The 20,391-nt window shown below is 35.6% G+C and overlaps 1 protein-coding gene across 4 annotated transcripts in view; it reads right to left on the reverse strand.

Moving 5' to 3' along the window:
• Positions 1-20,391, reverse strand: part of trim66 (tripartite motif containing 66) — a 44,712-nt gene that overhangs the window by 19,118 nt on the left and 5,203 nt on the right. For 2 of the 4 annotated variants that reach the window (XM_087261160.1, XM_087261158.1), the window contains exons 2-8: positions 10,244-10,522; positions 7,322-7,487; positions 4,398-4,527; positions 4,088-4,204; positions 1,450-1,564; positions 1,087-1,233; positions 690-807 (exon numbers count right to left, since the gene is read on the reverse strand). In XM_087261160.1, the coding sequence (XP_087117286.1) occupies positions 690-807; positions 1,087-1,233; positions 1,450-1,564; positions 4,088-4,204; positions 4,398-4,527; positions 7,322-7,487; positions 10,244-10,252 (802 nt within the window). In that variant the 5' untranslated portion in view covers positions 10,253-10,522. Of the gene's footprint in view, positions 1-689; positions 808-1,086; positions 1,234-1,449; positions 1,565-4,087; positions 4,205-4,397; positions 4,528-7,321; positions 7,488-10,243; positions 10,852-20,391 lie in introns of all 4 variants that reach the window. The other 2 variants (XM_087261161.1, XM_087261159.1) reach the window with 1 other exon arrangement.

A 20,391-nucleotide genomic window follows, 5' to 3' on the forward strand; every position in this document is an offset into this window, starting at 1 on the left:
TCTGGTTTAGTCCCTTTATTAATAAGGGGTCGCCACAGCGGAATGAACCGCTAACTTATCAAGCACATGTTTTACCCAGCGGATGCCCTTCCAACTGCAACCCATCACTGGAAAACACCCAAACACACTCATTCACTACGCCTAATTTAGCTTATTCAATTCACCTATAGCCCATGTCTTTGGACTTGTGGGGGAAACCGGAGCACCCAAAGGAAACCCACGCAAACACGGGGAGAACATGCAAACTCCACACAGAAATGCCAACTGACCCACCCGAGACCTAAACCAGCGACCTTGCTGTGACGAGATTGTGCTACCCACTGCGCCACCGTGACGCCCTGCTTTCATTTTATTTTATTTATTATTTTATTTATTTATGTTTTTCATTATTATTTCTATAAGGGTTGTTTGATATGTTTGTAAAATGTAAAAATGTTCAATAAATCATAAATAATAAAAAATGTTCTCCATTCAAATAAGTGAAATTGATATAAACAACGTGGTATTTGCATAAAGCATTGTGATTAGAGTTTACAACAAATATCATTCACAATGAACCAAACTAGTTCACACTCACACTCCCCTACAAGTGTTCAAACACTGACAGGAAGTGCAAAACTAACACTTCAGGAGGTGCACCATCCATGCATAAAGAACAGCTACAGCCATCAGCCAAAAGCTGAGCTTACCTAAAGTAGACATCTGCTTGGTCCAGAAGCTGGCATCCCAGTTAAACTTGATTTTCAATGGACTCCAAGCTTCAGAGAGCATCAGCGGCTCCAGTAATTGCTGCATCTGAAGAGCAATCTGACAAATGAATTATAGATCAAATCTCATGATTGCAAAGACGGTTATAAATGTTGCATGCTTTCTGCCAGTGAAACCGAAACTTGTACTGTCTCTATTTTCGGTTCACAGGAAAATGATTAATGCAAACTCTAAGAGATTGAAGTGCAGTTATAAAAACAGGTGATGCTGCTTTGAACTAACAGCGCTGACATCTTTTTGAGGCCTGCCAGAAGCTGTGCGAGCAGCGGCCAGGAATGTTAACATCTAAAGCCTACTTGGATGTTGCGAGAATCCTACCAGCTCTTTGCTGAATAGCAGAGGATTGCGTCTGTGGTGGGCTGTAGCCCAGGTAATGAAGTTCTGCACGTGCTCCAGCTGGCTGCACAGCTCGATGGCCCCCTGCAGCTGGTCCTCCAGACGTTGCTTGAAATCACTGGAGATGCTCTGCACCGGAAGACAACCACAAAAACATGGATCTCCTCAGCACTTTTCCTAAGATCCCCATCTGTCTGCATATGTCGCTACTTGGCAGATTTTGCCTATTTGCATGATTGGCTGAAGACGCTCCATCACCAGCACATCCACGGTCAGCTGGATGTTTGGAGATGAATACGTTTGGAGCAGAAAGACGGAGAGGGAAACGAGGGAAAAAGTAATTACCTCCAGTTGTTCTATTAATAGGTTGGCCCGTTTGTTAAGCTCGTTCATCATAATCATCTTTGCCATTTTTATCTGGTTCTCCGCCTTCCTCTGCGTGATCTTTATACCGTGGAGTCTGGACAAACGGAGAGAAAAACGAACAAGGAGGATAAACAAAGCGGTACGTTTAGATGCTTAAACATCTGTTGAAATCATTCACATGAAGTAATAGATCTTGTTCATGTCATTATGCTTCATATAAACATTGCTTGTTGACTTATGCATCCCAGCTGTTGATGTTTCAGATGAGGAACGGGCACACTTTGTTTCACACAGACGTCCTAAAATAGTGGACCAATATCTGTTTCGTCATACTGTTTTCATCACATTGGTACCATTTTACCATTTCTACACTGCAAATGATATGATCTATACATAATAGATGTAATATTTATTATAGATGTCATATTTATATCTAGAGTTAAATTTTCCAAAGATATAAAAACAAGAAGAAAAGCTCATGCAGTATGTTTTCTCAGCCACATGGTTTTCTGCCATATCTAAAATGTCAAAATAATAATAGCCTGATGAAACGTCCATTAATATTTATAGACGTTTGGGCTCAACTGATGAAAGATTTCACCTTTTAAAGAATGATTCTCAGACGTCATCACTTTGGCTTTTTTTATCAAAAGTACTGCTACCCAGATGTAAAATTGTAATCATTCCAAAGATTAAATAAATAAATTAAATTAAAAAGGCATAGTCCACACATCCGCTGGGAAAGATATACAAAGACCAGACCATTTATTTGCCGTCAAGTTTTGTTTTGTTTTCTCTCAAATGTGTTCATCTTCAGAAAATAACTAAATGTTTTTAACAAAATGTGAGAGATTTCATTGAATGCCCCATCAAATCATTTTCCCATATATTGAGCAATTTTATACATAATTACATAAGATACATAATTACGATGTATTAATGTTATTCTTATGTTTTATAATAAAGTAATCAAAACATTTTCAGGACATTTCAGTCTCATGTTATTCATTTATTTATTTTCCTTCGGCTTAGTCTCTATTTCAGAGGTTGCCACAGCGGAATGAACCGCCAACTATTACAGCATATGTTTTACGCAGTGGATGCACTTTCAGCCACAACCCAGTACTGGGAAACACTCGTACACACACACACAAACACACTCATACTACTACGGACAATTTAGTTTGTTCAATTCAACTAAATAACATGTTTTTGGACTGTGGGGGAAACCAGAGCACCCTGAAGAAACCCACGTGAATACAGGGAGAACATGCAAACTCCACACAGACATGCCAACTGACCCAGCCTAGACTCAAACCAACAACCTTCTTGCTGTGAAGCGACAGTGCTAACCACTGAGCTATCATTCCACGTCTGATATTATATTAATTTTTTTAAGTGTTACCAGAGCATTCCATCTACATTACATATTAATGTTCTAAGAATATTTTCCTAACATTCTCAGTTCAAAAAGTTTTTAGATTATGAATTAAGGTCATTTGTTGGTTATAATAACACTATTCAGAAAGTTTTCCTAATGTCTCAGAACATTATGTAAAATGACATTAAATTATTCCAACCACATTATAGTAATGTTCTAAGAACATTTTTCTATCAGCATTACAAGAATATTCCCAAAATTATTATTGTTGTTGTTGTTATTATTATTATTACATAACCAAACTTACAGTATGTGCTAACATTTACACAACATTTCAGGAACATAATGGGATGTTCTCGGAACATTCTCTGTTAGCTGGGAATGTAAAGGAAAGCTAAAATCCAAATGCTGGGCGCACACTAGACTTCCAATGCATGCACAGAAATATCTGACATTTGAGATTAATGAAACCATTTGAGTGGTGGTTGCTAAAAGAGATACAGCTGTGGCCTGAAGTTAATTTGAATTATTTATATTATTTAATAATTCTATTTTATTAATTATTTTATTTATTTTACAACCCAAACACTAAACCCAACCCTCACAGTAATGTAAAACAGTAATTATACAGAATATTATTCATATTATTTATTAAAAAATATTAAATTTTGTTAATAATGTTAAATTGTATTTTATTAACATCTACCCATGTCCCAACCATCTCAGTAATGTAAAACAGTAATTATACTAGTATTATTCATATTATTTATTAAATAATTCATCAAATTATATTTTATTAAGGCCTACCCCTACCCCAATCCTCACAGTAATCTAAAAACAGTAATTTACAGAGTATTATTCATATTATTTATTAAATAACCCATTAAATTGTATTTTATTAATGTCTAGCCCTACCTCAATCCTTACAGTAATCTAAAAACAGTAAATATACAGAGTATTATTCATATTATTTATTAAATAACCCATTAAATTGTATTTTATTCATGTCTACCCCTACCCCAATCCTCACAGAAATCTAAAAACAGTAATCATTGTTGGACAGTGTCATAAAACTGATGCTTTATTAATGCGAGTATCTGATGCTGTATCCCATTTTGACTTGTCCACATGAGTGGTAAAAAAAACTATACTGGGATGACCTTTAACTAGCATTAATGCTAACTTTAGCATCATCATGGAGAGGGAGTTGTAGGCGGTGAGCTATCGGTCACCCACCTGCCCTGGATCTGTTTGGCTGTGCTCTCCACAGCAGATCTCTTCTCCTCCACTCGGGCCATGAGGTTCTGCAGGAGCCAGCGCTGGTCTTGCAGAGCCTTCCCAACATGCACCAGTCTAAAAACAAGACAAAAACACCTTTGACTTTTAAAGTTTACACACGGCATGCTCGATAGCCTACATCTGATGATACCACCTGTTCTGTCAGCGTCTTGCTGCACGTGTTTATGAAAGCGTATTAGAGAATGTGTACAAGTGCATTGTAAACGTTGGCATTGGTGTCAGCTGGGTTTGTGTCCTCTACACATACCGGTGGTCTTTGTGGGCGGACAGATGACAGATGCTGCAGGCCATGAGGTCACACGTTTCACACAAGAGCTCCAGAGGCTCCTGTTTATGGAGAGGACACATGACAACTGCGTGCCCACAGCAAGCGGCTCCTGAAACACGCAACACAATGGAGGAAATGTGCGATATTAGAGGACGGCCATTAACAACACATTATCCCTAATCAAGAATCGTATGTTTGAAAGAATTATCACTTAAGCGTGCTCTTGAAAATGCAGGAAAACAAACGTGATAATGCAATCACGTGGACGTTCTGCAGGTTTAATGAGGTTTTAAGTGGGTGTTTGAATCATTTTGAGCAATATAGTGCACAGGACCTCGCTGACCTCCGTGAGTCACTCTTCATTTATTTTTAGTGGAGGAACAAAGCACATCAAAATGCTTATAAATACTCCTGGACGTATAAATGCATCAGTTTCCAGCAAGAGAAGACAAAAAAAAAAAAGAAACGGACAAAAATGGAACACAGCAGAGCTTTGATCAATCTGTTAATGTCTCATTAAAAGCTCTGCCAATAGCAGGAATGTAAGTGTACGTGTGCTTTTGAAAAGCCAAATAAAGTAACAGATAATTCTTTCATGTGCGCCTGCCTGCAGAACGGGCCACATTTTTTGATATAAAACCAGATGTGGACATTTAAAAACCCATCAGATCGTAATGCTGGGAGTTGATTGATTGAGTAAACTACCTACACAGACATGTTTTATCAATTTAATTTAATTTAATTTAATTTAATTTAATTTAATTTAATTTATTTAATTTATTGCTTTTGAAGAGCCAAATAAAGTAACACATATTGCGTTTACATGCGTTTCATTAACAATTTCTGCCATAAACTCAACAATGAACTAATAATGAATGAAATAATTGACTTTGATTGATTTGTTTTGAAGTAACATGCTTTAAAAAAAAATTAAATTAAAATAAGAATAAATTTAAATAAATTTTAATAAATTAAAATTTAAAAATTTTACATTAAAATAAAATAAAAATAAAATAAGAGATAAATAAATAAATAAAATAAAAAAAATTTAAAAATAAATAAATAAAATAATATATATATATATATATATATATATATATATATATATATATATATATAATAAACAAATAAATAAACAAATAAATTAATTAATAAATTAATTTATTTTTTTAATTACTAAATAAAATAAAATAAAATAAAATAAAATAAAATAAAATAAAATAAAATAAAACAAAATAAAATAAAATAAAATAGATGGAGGGATCGATGGATAGTTGGATGATGGTTGGATGGATGGATGGATGGATGGATGGATGGATGGATGGATGGATGGACGGTTGGACGGACGGACAGATGGATGGACAGAGGAATGGATGGATGGATGATTGGATGGATGGATGGATGGATGGATGGATGGATGGATGGATGGATGGATGGATGGATGGATGGATGGATGGATGGATGGATGGATAGACAGAGGAATGGATGGATGGATGGATGGATGAATGGATGGATAGACGGACGGACGGATTGATGGACATAGGAATGGATGGATGGATGGATGGATGGATGGATAGATGGATAGATAGACGGATAGATGGATGGATGAAGGGATGGATGGATAACCATCAGATCCAATTATTTTCGATCATACAGTCTACATACACAAATTTCTATTTAATTTTTTTAATTTATTTAATATTTATTTATTTTATGTTTTTATTTAATTATTTACAGTAACTGTTTTTAAAAAATGTGATTTTAAAGAACAAAATAAAGTTACAAATACTGCTTCGAAATTATTAAAAATATAAATAATTAAGAAAGATATTAATTATTTGTTTAACTTATTCAAACTTAAATTAAACCTAAATGACATTGATGTATTTTTATATTTATTTTTATGTTTATATTTTATATTTATATATTTATTTTATGTCATATCATTTTATCATTATAATTTCAACAACATGCACCTGCTTGCTTTAGCTCTGCATATACACACAAAGAAGAAGAAGACTAGGTTTTAAAAGGTGTTTGTCTGGGTTCCTCTGCAAATGAGTTTCTTTGAAAACAGGCATCAACATTAACTAAAGCCGAAGCAAATAAATAAACAAAAACAAATAAACATTCCCATTTACCACTCATTCCACTGCACCTAATAAACCCTGACTACTTTAACAGTCCCTCTGCATACACAAAACCTGCAACCAAAGAAAGAGAGTTAGTCAAGCAGAAGTCCATTAGAAAGGAAGGGTCTGGACCGACAGCACCTGTCACACTGGATATACAGTGTGTCCATCAGCGTCAGCTCTGACAGTGAAGGGTAGACAGAAACAGACACACTGAGACACACACACACACACACACACACACACACACACACTGCACAGGGAGACATGTGTTAAAGAACCAGACCACAGGCTCCAGCACAGAAGAGCTCCCACTGCTTTGGTGCAAACTGGTGACCGACCACATCCTGCTTCACACCCGCACTTCTGTTTCTCTCACACTCCACCGCTGTCTCATCGTTCTTTTTCTGTCGCTCTTTCTGTCACTTCACCTCCCCTTCTCTTGATCGCTGTGCTGCTGATAGCGTTCGATGGATTTTCGAACCCGAAAAGCTCAGGAGTATCACTGAAAAGAACGCTAGTGTTGGGCAAATTTGTGCTGCGTTCGCTCAGAGAGAATCAGTTTTAGAAACTGGGTCACATAAAAAATACAACACTACAATACATCACGGGGGATAATTATTCACACTTATTATAAAATGCATTATTCATTGTGTTAAAGAAGAGAGGGGTTAGAAAAATATGCTGCCGAGCTGATAATGTCCGTGTGGGAATGTGCAAGGAAAGAGGAAAGTAATTACAGATTACAGGTTGAAAAAGCGATAATCTTGCCTATTTCGGATGGGGAAGGAGGGTCTCGAGGCTGGTGCTGCAGGTCAGAAGGCTGGCTGGAGCTTCTCTCGTGCTGATGCAAGTCGGTGCACTGGAAACACAGCCACTTGTTGCAGAAGGTGCACAAGCTCTGTGCCATCCTGGGCTCTGAACACTCCGAGCAGCACTGTAGTGGTAAATGAATAAAGGTACATTGAAAATCAACTGCATTCCAGAAGAACAAGATTTGCTGACACATCTGTCAGCCACAAATGAGTAGGCGGCCTGCTCCCACAACAACTGATCTCTGCTGATAATAGGCATGAGAGCTGAGATAGAGATAAGATTAGAAACTATTTTTGCACTTGCACCTTGTTGCAGTGCTAATGCCTTTTTAAAATGGGCTTCTTACTAATTAACTAATATATATATATATATATATATATATATATATATATATATATATATATATATATATATATATATATATATATATATATATATATATATTAGTATATTAGCCCCCTGAATTATTAGCCCCCCTGTTTATTCCCCCCCCCCAATTTCTGTTTAACAGAGAAAAGATTCTTTTAACACATTTCTAAACATAATCATTTTAATAATAAATTTAAAAACATGATACATAATATTTTACTAGATATTTTCCAAGACACTAGTATTAAGCTTAAAGTGACATTTAAAAGCTTAATTAGGTTAACTAGGCAGGTTAAAATAATTAGGCAAGTCATTATATAACAATGTTTTGTTCTTTAGACTATCGGAAAAATTTAAAGCTTTAAGGGGCTAATAATTTTGACCTTAAAATGTTTTTTAAAAAATTAAAAGCTGATTTTATTCCAGCCAAAATAAAACAAATAAGACTTTCCTTAGAAGAAAAAATATTATCAGACATACTGTGAAAATTTCCTTGCTCTGTTAAACATCTATAAGGAAAAATTTAAAAAAGAAAAAGAAATTCAAAGCAGGGCTAATAATTCTGACTTCAACTGTATATATATATATATATATATATATATATATATATTTTATAATTTTTTTTTTTTAAGGTTTATATTATTAACAGCCTTGAATTATTATTATTTTTTGATTAGCTACAAAACAAACCAACATTGTCCAATGACTATTTAATTGACTATTTATGTCTAATTGCACTATTTCACGCCAATTCATAACTTTTTGATTTACTGTAGTAACTAATTTGTATGAATTTGTACAATTTTATTCGCACATTTTAGTATGATTTGCTCATCTGCCAATGATGGTTAGTTTTAGGGGTTGGGTTTGATGCCATGCCTCCTTTTAAAGATTTTACATTTTTGTTTGACTGAATGTGTGTATTAATTTGTATGAGTTAGCCACTAAAACAATGGTCTCAAACTCAATGGGGTATATGCACACAGACTTATTTTTCAGTCAGACCTCCCAAACACTTCCACTGTCTTGCCATGACAAAATCGCCACATTTAAGATTTGATTTCTTTAAAATCTTCACTGCCTGACAGATATACAATATAAAGTGGGTCTCAGACCAGACAAGAAGCACTGCTCAAAATTCCATTTTCCCCCAACATGTTAAAATGAATGTTACCCCAGTAAGTTTCTGCACTAACCTGCTGCTACTGACTCGCTAGCGTTTACATGGTCTTTCATCTCATTTTAGGCTTGAACAACTAAATGAACGCTAATGTATATTTACTGAATGTATTTTAATAACATTACAACATCGATGTTGTAAAAGGAACCTTTTAAATTTCAAAACAGTCATATGAATCTTTAACCGGACGTTTGTCGTTGGCTGCAAAACACTAGCTGTGCATAAAATCCAGGACAGCCACAGCTCTGCACAGTTTTGCTTCAACCACCTCCAACTCACATCTGCTAAACAGTCTCTAGTAGACTGCACCTTGATTAGTTGGATCAGCTGTGTTTGATTCGAGCTGGAGCAAAACCGTACAGAGCTGCGGCCCTCCAGGAATCGAGTTTGAGACGATGGACTAAACTGACATAATGCCAAATTGTTACATTTCTTTGTGAGATCAGTCTGAATTAATCAAACTTGCTTAGTTAGCCTAAATAACATATTTAAGCCTTTAAATTTAAGCTGAATACTAGGATCTAGCAAAATGACTAATAAATATTATGTGCTGTTATCATGGAAAATAAAAAGAGAAATTAGTCATTAGAAAGTAATTAATAAAACTATTATGTTTAAAAATGTCTTAATTAAACAGCATTTGGTAAATATTTTAATTTATATATATATATATATATGTGTGTCGAGTTTGTGTCTGTTTCAGCTTATATAGTTTTGTTGTTGTTTCTTGTTTTTCTTTTTTGAATAATTTTACACCTTCTTGAGGCCAACTATAGTGGGCCCCGGACCCTCTCCATCATGTAAAAATGTTAAAATACTAATTTTCACATCTGTTAGTAATAATAACAGTTATAATTGCAGTCAAAGACATTACCAAATAGTCGCAAATGCACACAGACTGATCGTTGAAAGTATTTTTGCCCATGCTATTGTTGAAATTCTATTGCCATTTAAACTACATTATTTTATACTTTACAGTAGAAATTCATAAAGGATTTTTTAATTAGGTGAAATATCACTTTTCTACTCATGTCTACTGGGGGTGCATATTTATGCACAAGCAGTGCTGTCAAGAAAAACAACACAAATATTCAATCTGCACCCCACACCACACTTTAACAACTTATTAGAGAGCAAAGCTGCTTCTTCAAAGGATGCCAAAAATATTTACATTTGCATTCCCCATTATTCCCCCCCAAAAAAGCAAAACAATAACATCATGCGTCATCTGTGTGCCAAAAAAAAAAAGAACCTGCAGTCTGCTGAAACCTCAGTGTCAACCCAAAGACAATTCAAATCTGAAAAAGATCACAGGGGGACTCTCTTACCTTCTCCATAGTGGTGGCGGGACGGAGATTGCGTGAGAAAGATTGCGATATCCACCTCTCGCAGCTCTCGCAGCAAGGACACGGCAAACCTTTAACACAGCTCGAGCTCCACACCACACTGTGACAGCTCTACCTGCGGCAGGAAGTAGTGCACGCTGCACACTTTAACCCCAGCGGAGAAGACTCCTGAATGCTCCTCCTCGTGTGCCCTCAGCCGTGGCCGGCGCGCAGCTCTCTGAATCCGACTGCCACCATGATGATCCTTCTTCTTAAATAAGCCTGTTCATAATAATTGGGAATTAGGGAGGGCTGATAATTATTTTTTTTTCTGGGACAAAATATTCCCGGCAGCCCTTGTTGCCAAAAATGGAAGGGGAGAGGTGCCAGATGACCTACAATATTTAAGAGAATCGCACATGCGAAGGGTGCTAGATAGATCGCGGGTGAGGGAACACGTTGGTGCCCTCCTTCCTCCCTTCCTTAGATCAGCACTAGTAAGGGACACGTCCCGCTGGACCGGGCCTGTTCTCTCCCACGTAACCCACACCAAAAACCGGGTCAGCCTTCTCCAGGAGCAGATGGGAATTGGGATGCACTCGCACAATGCCCTGCAAAGCGTGAAATCAATTACGATGCTATCAGAAAGAACTCTGAGACGTGGTCTTTCACAAGTATAGGAGATGCTCAGCACTCATTAATGGCAGGCAGGTGAACTTGATGAAAGCATGCATACAGTAACCCGGACTGACAACGGTGTCGTGCAGATTCCCGCTAAGAAAGCACCGTGAGTCTGCCTGACAACAACCCCTGCAGCCTGACCTACAAATCTGACAACTCTCTCTTCCTCTAGAGCTGCTCATGGGAGCTTAAAACCATCCGATTCCCCATTGTGTACCCACAGACCCACTTTAAAACACAATTAGTCTACCCAGCCCGTCTTTCTCTTGTTCTTTGGGCAGACAGGCGTGCCTGCGTCTCCCGGTTTTCCTTCCATGCCACTCCATTTGGCTTTTAAAACAAAAAGCTCACGCACACACTCTCTCTCTCTTTCTCTCCACTGCCAGAGATGGCTCCTTCTCTCCAGTAAGTGAATTCAGCAGGAGTATCTTTCAGCCTGAGCAAGCACAGCTATCTCTAGAGAAAGTACATTAATAGAAACTTGAGAGGAGGTTCCTCCCCTGGAAGAACACCTTAGTAACATCCATTAACATCATTGGTTATGAGATCATGACAGGGGGAATGGCAGATTTGCCCATTGCAGATTGGAAAGTCTCACTACAGATTAGTCAATTCGTTGTGTCTTCGTGTTTCTATTAGTCGATTATTGGCTAGTGGATTGAAGACTTTCCTATGCTCATATACAAATGCTACTGTTGTTGTTGTTTCTGCTGTTTTTGGTTACTTAAAAAAAAGGAAGTGATACAAGTTTAATTGCTAACACTTCACGATACGGGACATGTACACTGTAAAACCCAACAGTCAACTTTATAAAATAAAATGAGTGTAGTTAACTCTAAATGCACTGAAAGTTAATTCTAATCATTTGAAAATAGTTTTTAACTAAGTGTTGAAGGTGATGAGTTAATTAAATACCTCATTACTTCAACTTAAATGGAGTAAGTTCACGGTTGGAATTGGTTTCCCCAAACGGTTTGAGTTGCCTTAACTTATTGGGTTTCACTGTGCTCAAATTGCTTCGTTTACTCAAATGGATTAAGTTCACAGTACTCATAGGATGGTTTGAGTTACCTTAACTTTTTGGGTTTTACAGTGTAGTTAATGTATTTACTGGCATGAACAAATATTATAAACAAGTATTTATTCATCTTTGTTAACTTTGGTGGAAACACATTAGGTTAAGTAACTATTCACTTCATTTATACTGCTTAGTACCTGCCAATTATTAAGATATTAACTGTTTATTAGCACTTATAAAGTGTGATCTAAGTTTACATTCCTTATCCTACCCAATACCACCTTACTAACTATTATTAAGCAGCTGATTAGTAGTTTATTGAGCTAAACGTCTTAGTTCATGGTTTGTTAATGGTTGAATGGGTTGTATGCCTGTCACGGTCTCTATCTTTTTGTGGAAAGATATATAGCAACATTTATAGTGATAAACGATATTATTGTGATTTTAAGACCACTATAATAGCATCACAATGCAAATACACTCTTCCAAAAGACACATAATAATGTATTCTTAAGAATATTTCATTTAATTATAGTCATTTGAACAATTTAATAACTAGACGTTGGAATGTGAAGCCGGGTATTATAAACAAATAAACAATAATAAAAGTTAACAAAAATTTCAAGGTGAAAAGTAAGAGATCTATTTTCAGTCAGCGGACACCAACAAAAAATGCACTATAGTAATTTTTGTAATAAATATTATAGTGTTTTTTTTTAACCATACTGACATTGACACCTCCAATAGAGATAGAGAGCTAAAATGTGGTTAAAATAGTTTTTATGCGTATATTAAAATATTAATAGAAATATTAACCCCGCTGAATTATTAGCCCTCGTTTATTCTAATAATTATTCTAATATTTAGATTTTCTCAACACATTTCTGAACATACACTCATCACTAATAGCTGATTTATTTTATATTCGCCAAGATGACAGTACATACATCAATATTATACTAGATATTTTTCAAGACTTTTCTATACAGCTTAAAGGAACATTTAAAGGTTTAACTAATTATGTTAACTAGGCCGGTTAGGGTATATATATAGCTTAAAGATGCTAATAATATTGACCCTAAATGGTGTTTAAAAATTAAAAACTTTTTTTATTCTAGCCTGAAAAAAAAAACAAATAAGACTTTCTCCAGAGGAAAAAATATTATCAGACATACTGTTAAAATGTCCTTGCTCTGTTAAACATCATTTGAGTATTTTTTGAAAAAGAAAAAATTCAAAGAGGGTTTAACAACTCTAAGGTTTAACAATTTCAACTGTATATAATACATTACTAAAAATGATTAAGGGACATGTCCACGAGTTGTGCGATAAGGCGATATATTAATTATTGTGACAGGCCTAGAATTTGTAGATTAAAATTAACCAATACAGTTGTTCATTGTTAGTTCACGTTAACTCAGAGCATTGACTAATGTTAAAAAGCGCAGCATTGGATTTTAGTAATGCATTAGTAAATGCTGAAGTATGATTAATAAATGCATTAGTGTTTACAGGAACTTTATTTAGCAAATACATGAACTAATATTAACTACATTTCTCATATTGTAGAGTGTTACCGTTTAAACTGTTGCTCAACTTTGCTCAGAGATGATTAATTCAGTACATATGATTAGAATTGTGCGAATACGTCGATAAACAAGCTACAAATAACCAAACAGTTGCCAGTCATGTGATTTAGAGTAAAAACAGGGTGTGGGGGGGTTGTAAAGATCTTCAAGCACATGCTAGAGAGCTGTTGTTTTGGGATGTTTCTGAGCACAGATTTAAAGTGTGGCGAAATGTCAATGGCGTTAACTGGAAAAAAATGAAAAAGAAATGGCTGCACTGAATTAACAACAAAAGAGTATCTACATTTATTCACATGGCTAGATCTCTAAAAACCAACGCGTTTCGGCAGAAGTCTGCCTTCATCAGGGTAACAGTGATCAGGTGCGTCTAGAGTCTCTTTTGAGTACTACGGTCACATGACTCATTTAAACATCTCAAATGGCACTCAAATAATTTAACAAGCAAACTCTACTACCATCATAAATTCGGCATAGATACACAAACACCCACTTGCATATGTGGGAAAAGAGAGAGAGAGAGAAGAAAAAAGAATATATATATATATATATATACATACACATATACGTATATATACATACACACATACATATACACATATATACATATATATATATACATACATACATACATACATACATACACATACATGTATACAATATATACACATACATGGAAAATACATACATACATATAAACACATACATCAATGTATAATGACGATCTGTAAAGCATCTATAGAAAAACTCATTTAATCATTCATTTTCTTATCGGCTTAGTCCCCTCATTAATCCGGGGTCGCCACAGCGGAACGAACCTCCAACCAGCTACTTTCTACGCAGCGGATACCCATCCAGCCGCAACCCATTTCTGGGAAACTATAGAAAAACTGTTTTACAAAAAAGAAGAGAAATCTAATTCACCATTCAAACCTGGAAATCTGGTTGCTTTTAATGTATATATCCAAAAAGTCTCTCTCTGTTTTAATCTTTTTATCCTGTCTCCTCCTCTTGTAGAATTATAAATATGTTCAATGCCAACTATTTTTAATGAACTTGGATTGCCATGACCTTGATTTTTATAATGTAGAGCCATAGGATATTGTGGATTACAAGTACGTATCGCATATTTATGCTCCGCTAATCTCAACTTTAGTTTTCTCTTAGTCATTCCTACATAAAAACAACCACAAGGACATTCCAGTCGATAAACAACAAAAGTAGTATTGCAATTGATAAATGAATTGATCTTAAATTCACGGCCCGAAGAAGGATCTCTAAACATGTTCGTCTTGAGCATGTTTTCACAATGGTTGCAATTACCACATCTGTAGTTCCCTGTTGTTTGATTTAACCATGTGTTAGTTTTCTTAGAGGAAAGATGGCTTCTCACAAGTTTATCTTGGATAGTTGGAGCTTTTCGAAAGACTACAGAGGGGGATACAGGTAAAATTTCCCTAAGATGGGGGTCACTCATCAAAATATTCCAATTATTTTTTATAATTCTCTTTATTGTATTTGCCTCAGTACTGTATTGTGTCACGAAATAAACAGAACTTTCTGACTGGTTTAATCTGGGTCTTTTTATTAACAATTCATCTCTGTTGCTATCTTTTGCTTTATTATAAGATTTATAAATTACTCTATTTTTATAACCCCGTTGTTTGAATCTGTGAACCATGTCTTGTGATTTGATCTCAAAATCTTCTTCTTTGTCGCAAATTCTTTTCAATCTCTGAAATTGTCCAAAAGGAATATTTTCGATCAGCCATGGAGGATGGAAACTATCTGCTCTCAGGATTGTATTTCTATCTGTTTCTTTTCTAAAAATGGTGGTATGTAATTTTCCTGTAGTATCTTTAAAAATGTTTAAGTCCAAAAAATGTATTTGAGTGAATGAAAAATCCAAGCTGAATCTCAGATTTGCGTTAGTATTATTTAAAAAAGCATGAAATTGCCTCAAATCTGCCTCCAATCCAGACCATATCAGAATAACATCATCTATATATCTACCCCACCACACAATGCTACTCAAATAAGGATTTGATTCAGAATATACAAATCTCTCTTCCCATAATCCCAAAAATAGATTTGCATAATTTGGGGCAAAACAAGCTCCCATAGCTGTTCCCTTTATCTGTTTATAAAGTTGATCTTGAAACAAGAAAACATTATTCTTCAATGTCCATTCAGCCAACTGTACAATAAAACATGTTGGTGGTTTTTTTGGCGATGGTCTCTTTTCTAGATAGTATAACAATGCTTCTAGACCTTCTCTATGATCTATATTTGTATATAATGATTCAACATCCATAGTTGCCAGTATACAGGTTTTATCACATTGCATATTTTTAATCGTATTTAATACTTGAGTCGTGTCCTGAATGTAAGAGGGCAGATCTTTAACAATAGGTTTTATAAAATAGTCCACAAATTTTGAGGCAGGTTCTGTGATCGATTCATTCCCACTAATTATAGGTCGGCCGGGTGGATTTTCTAAATTCTTATGTATTTTAGGCAGCATATAGAAAGTAGGGATTCTAGGTTCTTTTGACCACAAAAACTCAAACTCATTCTGTGTAATCCATTCTTCGGTTTTAGCAAAAGTCAGTATTTCCATCAGTTCCGTTTTTATCTTTTCTGCCGGATCAAATTTCAAAGGTTGATAATACTCACAGTTCTGTAGTTGTCGTAAGGCTTCTTTGATATAATCATCTCTGCCCCATACCACAACGGCACCACCTTTGTCCGCTCTTTTAATAATAAGATTGTCATTAGTTGATAACCAGTCCAAAGCGTTAATCTCGTCTTTTGAAAGATTAAAATGTTTTTTCTTTTTTGAGGCAAAAATATTATCCATTTCATAGGAGACTTTCTTGTAGAACGAGTTCAACGTCGGGTTGGAGACACATGGAATAAACGTAGATTTGGGCTTAAAGATTGTCTTTTTTTCTTCATAGGTGCGCGCTTCTGCCGTAGAGGTGTGATACCAAACCTTTAATTGTAGATTACGGTGAAATTTAAACAAGTCCACTTTGGTCTGAAATTCGTTCGCTGTATTACCGGGGAGTATGTTAAGCCTTTTGATAGAACTGATGTACAACTTGTCGATAGGGATATATTGGAGATATTTATCACCTCATCTCCTTTGTTCGGCTCCGTGTGTATCTGCCCTGGATCTGGGATCTTGGTCGATCTCTTTCTCCCTCGTCTCGTTTTTCGCTTGCCGGTTTTCCAAACCTTTGGTATGTTCTTGATTTGTTTCCTAAAAAATCTCTTCTAGGTGACTTCTCCAATGTCGACTGATCATCATCACTACTTGGTAGATTAAAGGACACAGATCTCCTTCTCTGATAATGGTTTCTTTCATTTCTCTGAGGCCACAAATACACCTTATTCTCTTTATAATCTGATTCATCTCTTCCAAATTTCAGCAATTTATCCTGTTTAAGTTTTTTCGAGAGTGCCTCCAAATCCACTCTCAATTTCTCTTCAAACTGTAGATATTCTTGTTCTTTTATTGCAATTTCTTCTTTAATTCTTGTAATTTGGTTTTGGGTTTCAATCTTCTGTTTTTTCGCTTCTTCAATCAATAATAGAATCAAATCAAGGGAGCATTTGTTTAAAATTGCTTCCCATTTTTGTTTAAAGTCAGTGTCTTCATATCCAAACGAAGGAAATTTTTTAATCCTTAATCCTCTGGGAATCATATTCTCCCTCCAATAATCAGATAACGTCACCATATGTAGATGTAGTTTGAGTTCTTTCTCCGACTGTTTTTTAAGATCATTATACATTTTTTTGAAGTCTAAATGTTGTGCTACTGACTCTGAATTCAACAAGGTGTCCGCCACAATGATCTTCTCACCTTCCTCTTTGGAATAGGAAAAATATCCAGATGCCATGTTCTCAAAGTAGTCAAATACTTCCCCGATTACGTCTCAAGACGGAGCAGCTTTTAGATGGAACGATCCCTCTGCGTCCTTGTATACTTCAGAAAAAACAAAACAAAAAGCGCTCTGGGGTAAGTTCAAATGTATGGTCGGTGCTCTTTGGGTAAGGGATTCATCAAATCTGCAACAAGAATTAGTCCAAGGCACTCGAGTAAAGTGAAAAAATTAAAAAGCCTTTATTCACATGGCTAGATCTCTAAAAACCAACGCGTTTCGGCAGAAGTCTGCCTTCATCAGGGTAACAGTGATCAGGTGCGTCTAGAGTCTCTTTTGAGTACTACGGTCACATGACTCATTTAAACATCTCAAATGGCACTCAAATAATTTAACAAGCAAACTCTACTACCATCATAAATTCGGCATAGATATGTGTATATATTGTATACATGTATGTGTATGTATGTATGTATGTATGTATATATATATATGTATATATGTGTATATGTATGTGTGTATGTATATATACGTATATGTGTATGTATGTATATATATATATATATTCTTTCTTCTCTCTCTCTCTCTCTTTTCCCACATATGCAAGTGGGTGTTTGTGTATCTATGCCGAATTTATGATGGTAGTAGAGTTTGCTTGTTAAATTATTTGAGTGCCATTTGAGATGTTTAAATGAGTCATGTGACCGTAGTACTCAAAAGAGACTCTAGACGCACCTGATCACTGTTATGAAGGCAGACTTCTGCCGAACGCATTGATTTTAGAGATCTAGCCATGTGAATAAAGGCTTTTTAATTTTTTCACTTTACTCGAGTGCCTTGGACTAATTCTTGTTGCAGATTTGATGAATCCCTTACCCAAAGAGCACCGACCATACATTTGAACTTACCCCAGAGCGCTTTTTGTTTTGTTTTTTCTGAAGTATACAAGGACGCAGAGGGATCGTTCCATCTAAAAGCTGCTCCGTCTTGAGACGTAATCGGGGAAGTATTTGACTACTTTGAGAACATGGCATCTGGATATTTTTCCTATTCCAAAGAGGAAGGTGAGAAGATCATTGTGGCGGACACCTTGTTGATTCAGAGTCAGTAGCACAACATTTAGACTTCAAAAAAATGTATAATGATCTTAAAAAACATCAGGAGAAAGAACTCAAACTACATCTACATATGGTGACGTTATCTGATTATTGGAGGGAGAATATGATTCCCAGAGGATTAAGGATTAAAAAATTTCCTTCGTTTGGATATGAAGACACTGACTTTAAACAAAAATGGGAAGCAATTTTAAACAAATGCTCCCTTGATTTGATTCTATTATTGATTGAAGAACGAAAAAACAGAAGATTGAAACCCAAAACCAAATTACAAATTAAAGAAGAAATTGCAATAAAAGAACAAGAATATCTACAGTTTGAAGAGAAATTGAGAGTGGATTTGGAGGCACTCTCGAAAAACTTAAACAGGATAAATTGCTGAAATTTGGAAGAGATGAATCAGATTATAAAGAGAATAAGGTGTATTTGTGGCCTCAGAGAAATGAAAGAAACCATTATCAGAGAAGGAGATCTGTGTCCTTTAATCTACCAAGTAGTGATGATGATCAGTCGACATTGGAGAAGTCACCTAAGAGATTTTTTAGGAAACAAATCAAGAACATACCAAAGGTTTGGAAAACCGCAAGCGAAAAACGAGACGAGGAGAAGAATCGACCAAGATCCCAGATCCAGGGCAGATACACACGGAGCCGAACAAAGGAGATGAGGTGGATACCTCCCAATATATCCCCTATCGACAAGTTGTACATAAGTTCTATCAAAAGGCTTAACATACTCCCCTATACAGCGAACGAATTTCAGACCAAAGTGGACTTGTTTAAATTTCACCGTAATCTACAATTAAAGGTTTGGTATCACACCTCTACGGCAGAAGCGCGCACCTATGAAGAAAAAAAGACAATCTTTAAGCCCAAATCTACGTTTATTCCATGTGTCTCCAACCCAACGCAACTCGTTCTACAAGAAAGTCTCCTATGAAATGGATAATATTTTTGCCTCAAAAAAGAAAAAACATTTTAATCTTTCAAAAGACGAGATTAACGCTTTGGACTGGTTATCAACTAATGACAATCTTATTATTAAAAGAGCGGACAAAGGTGGTGCCGTTGTGGTATGGGGCAGAGATGATTATATCAAAGAAGCCTTACGACAACTACAGAACTGTGAGTATTATCAACCTTTGAAATTTGATCCGGCAGAAAAGATAAAAACGGAACTGATGGAAATACTGACTTTTGCTAAAACCGAAGAATGGATTACACAGAATGAGTTTGAGTTTTTGTGGTCAAAAGAACCTAGAATCCCTACTTTCTATATGCTGCCTAAAATACATAAGAATTTAGAAAATCCACCCGGCCGACCCTATAATTAGTGGGAATGAATCGATCACAGAACCTGCCTCAAAATTTGTGGACTATTTTATAAAACCTATTGTTAAAGATCTGCCTCTTACATTCAGGACACGACTCAAGTATTAAATACGATTAAAAATATGCAATGTGATAAAACCTGTATACTGGCAACTATGGATGTTGAATCATTATATACAAATATAGATCATAGAGAAGGTCTAGAAGCATTGTTATACTATCTAGAAAAGAGACCATCGCCAAAAAAACCACCAACATGTTTTATTGTACAGTTGGCTGAATGGACATTGAAGAATAATGTTTTCTTGTTTCAAGATCAACTTTATAAACAGATAAAGGGAACAGCTATGGGAGCTTGTTTTGCCCCAAATTATGCAAATCTATTTTTGGGATTATGGGAAGAGAGATTTGTATATTCTGAATCAAATCCTTATTTGAGTAGCATTGTGTGGTGGGGTAGATATATAGATGATGTTATTCTGATATGGTCTGGATTGGAGGCAGATTTGAGGCAATTTCATGCTTTTTTAAAT

The sequence above is a fragment of the Danio rerio genome, chromosome 7 (assembly GCF_052040795.2).
Source record: "Danio rerio strain M-AB ecotype USA chromosome 7, GRCz13ab, whole genome shotgun sequence".
In the NCBI taxonomy this organism is placed as follows: Eukaryota; Metazoa; Chordata; class Actinopteri; order Cypriniformes; family Danionidae; genus Danio; species Danio rerio.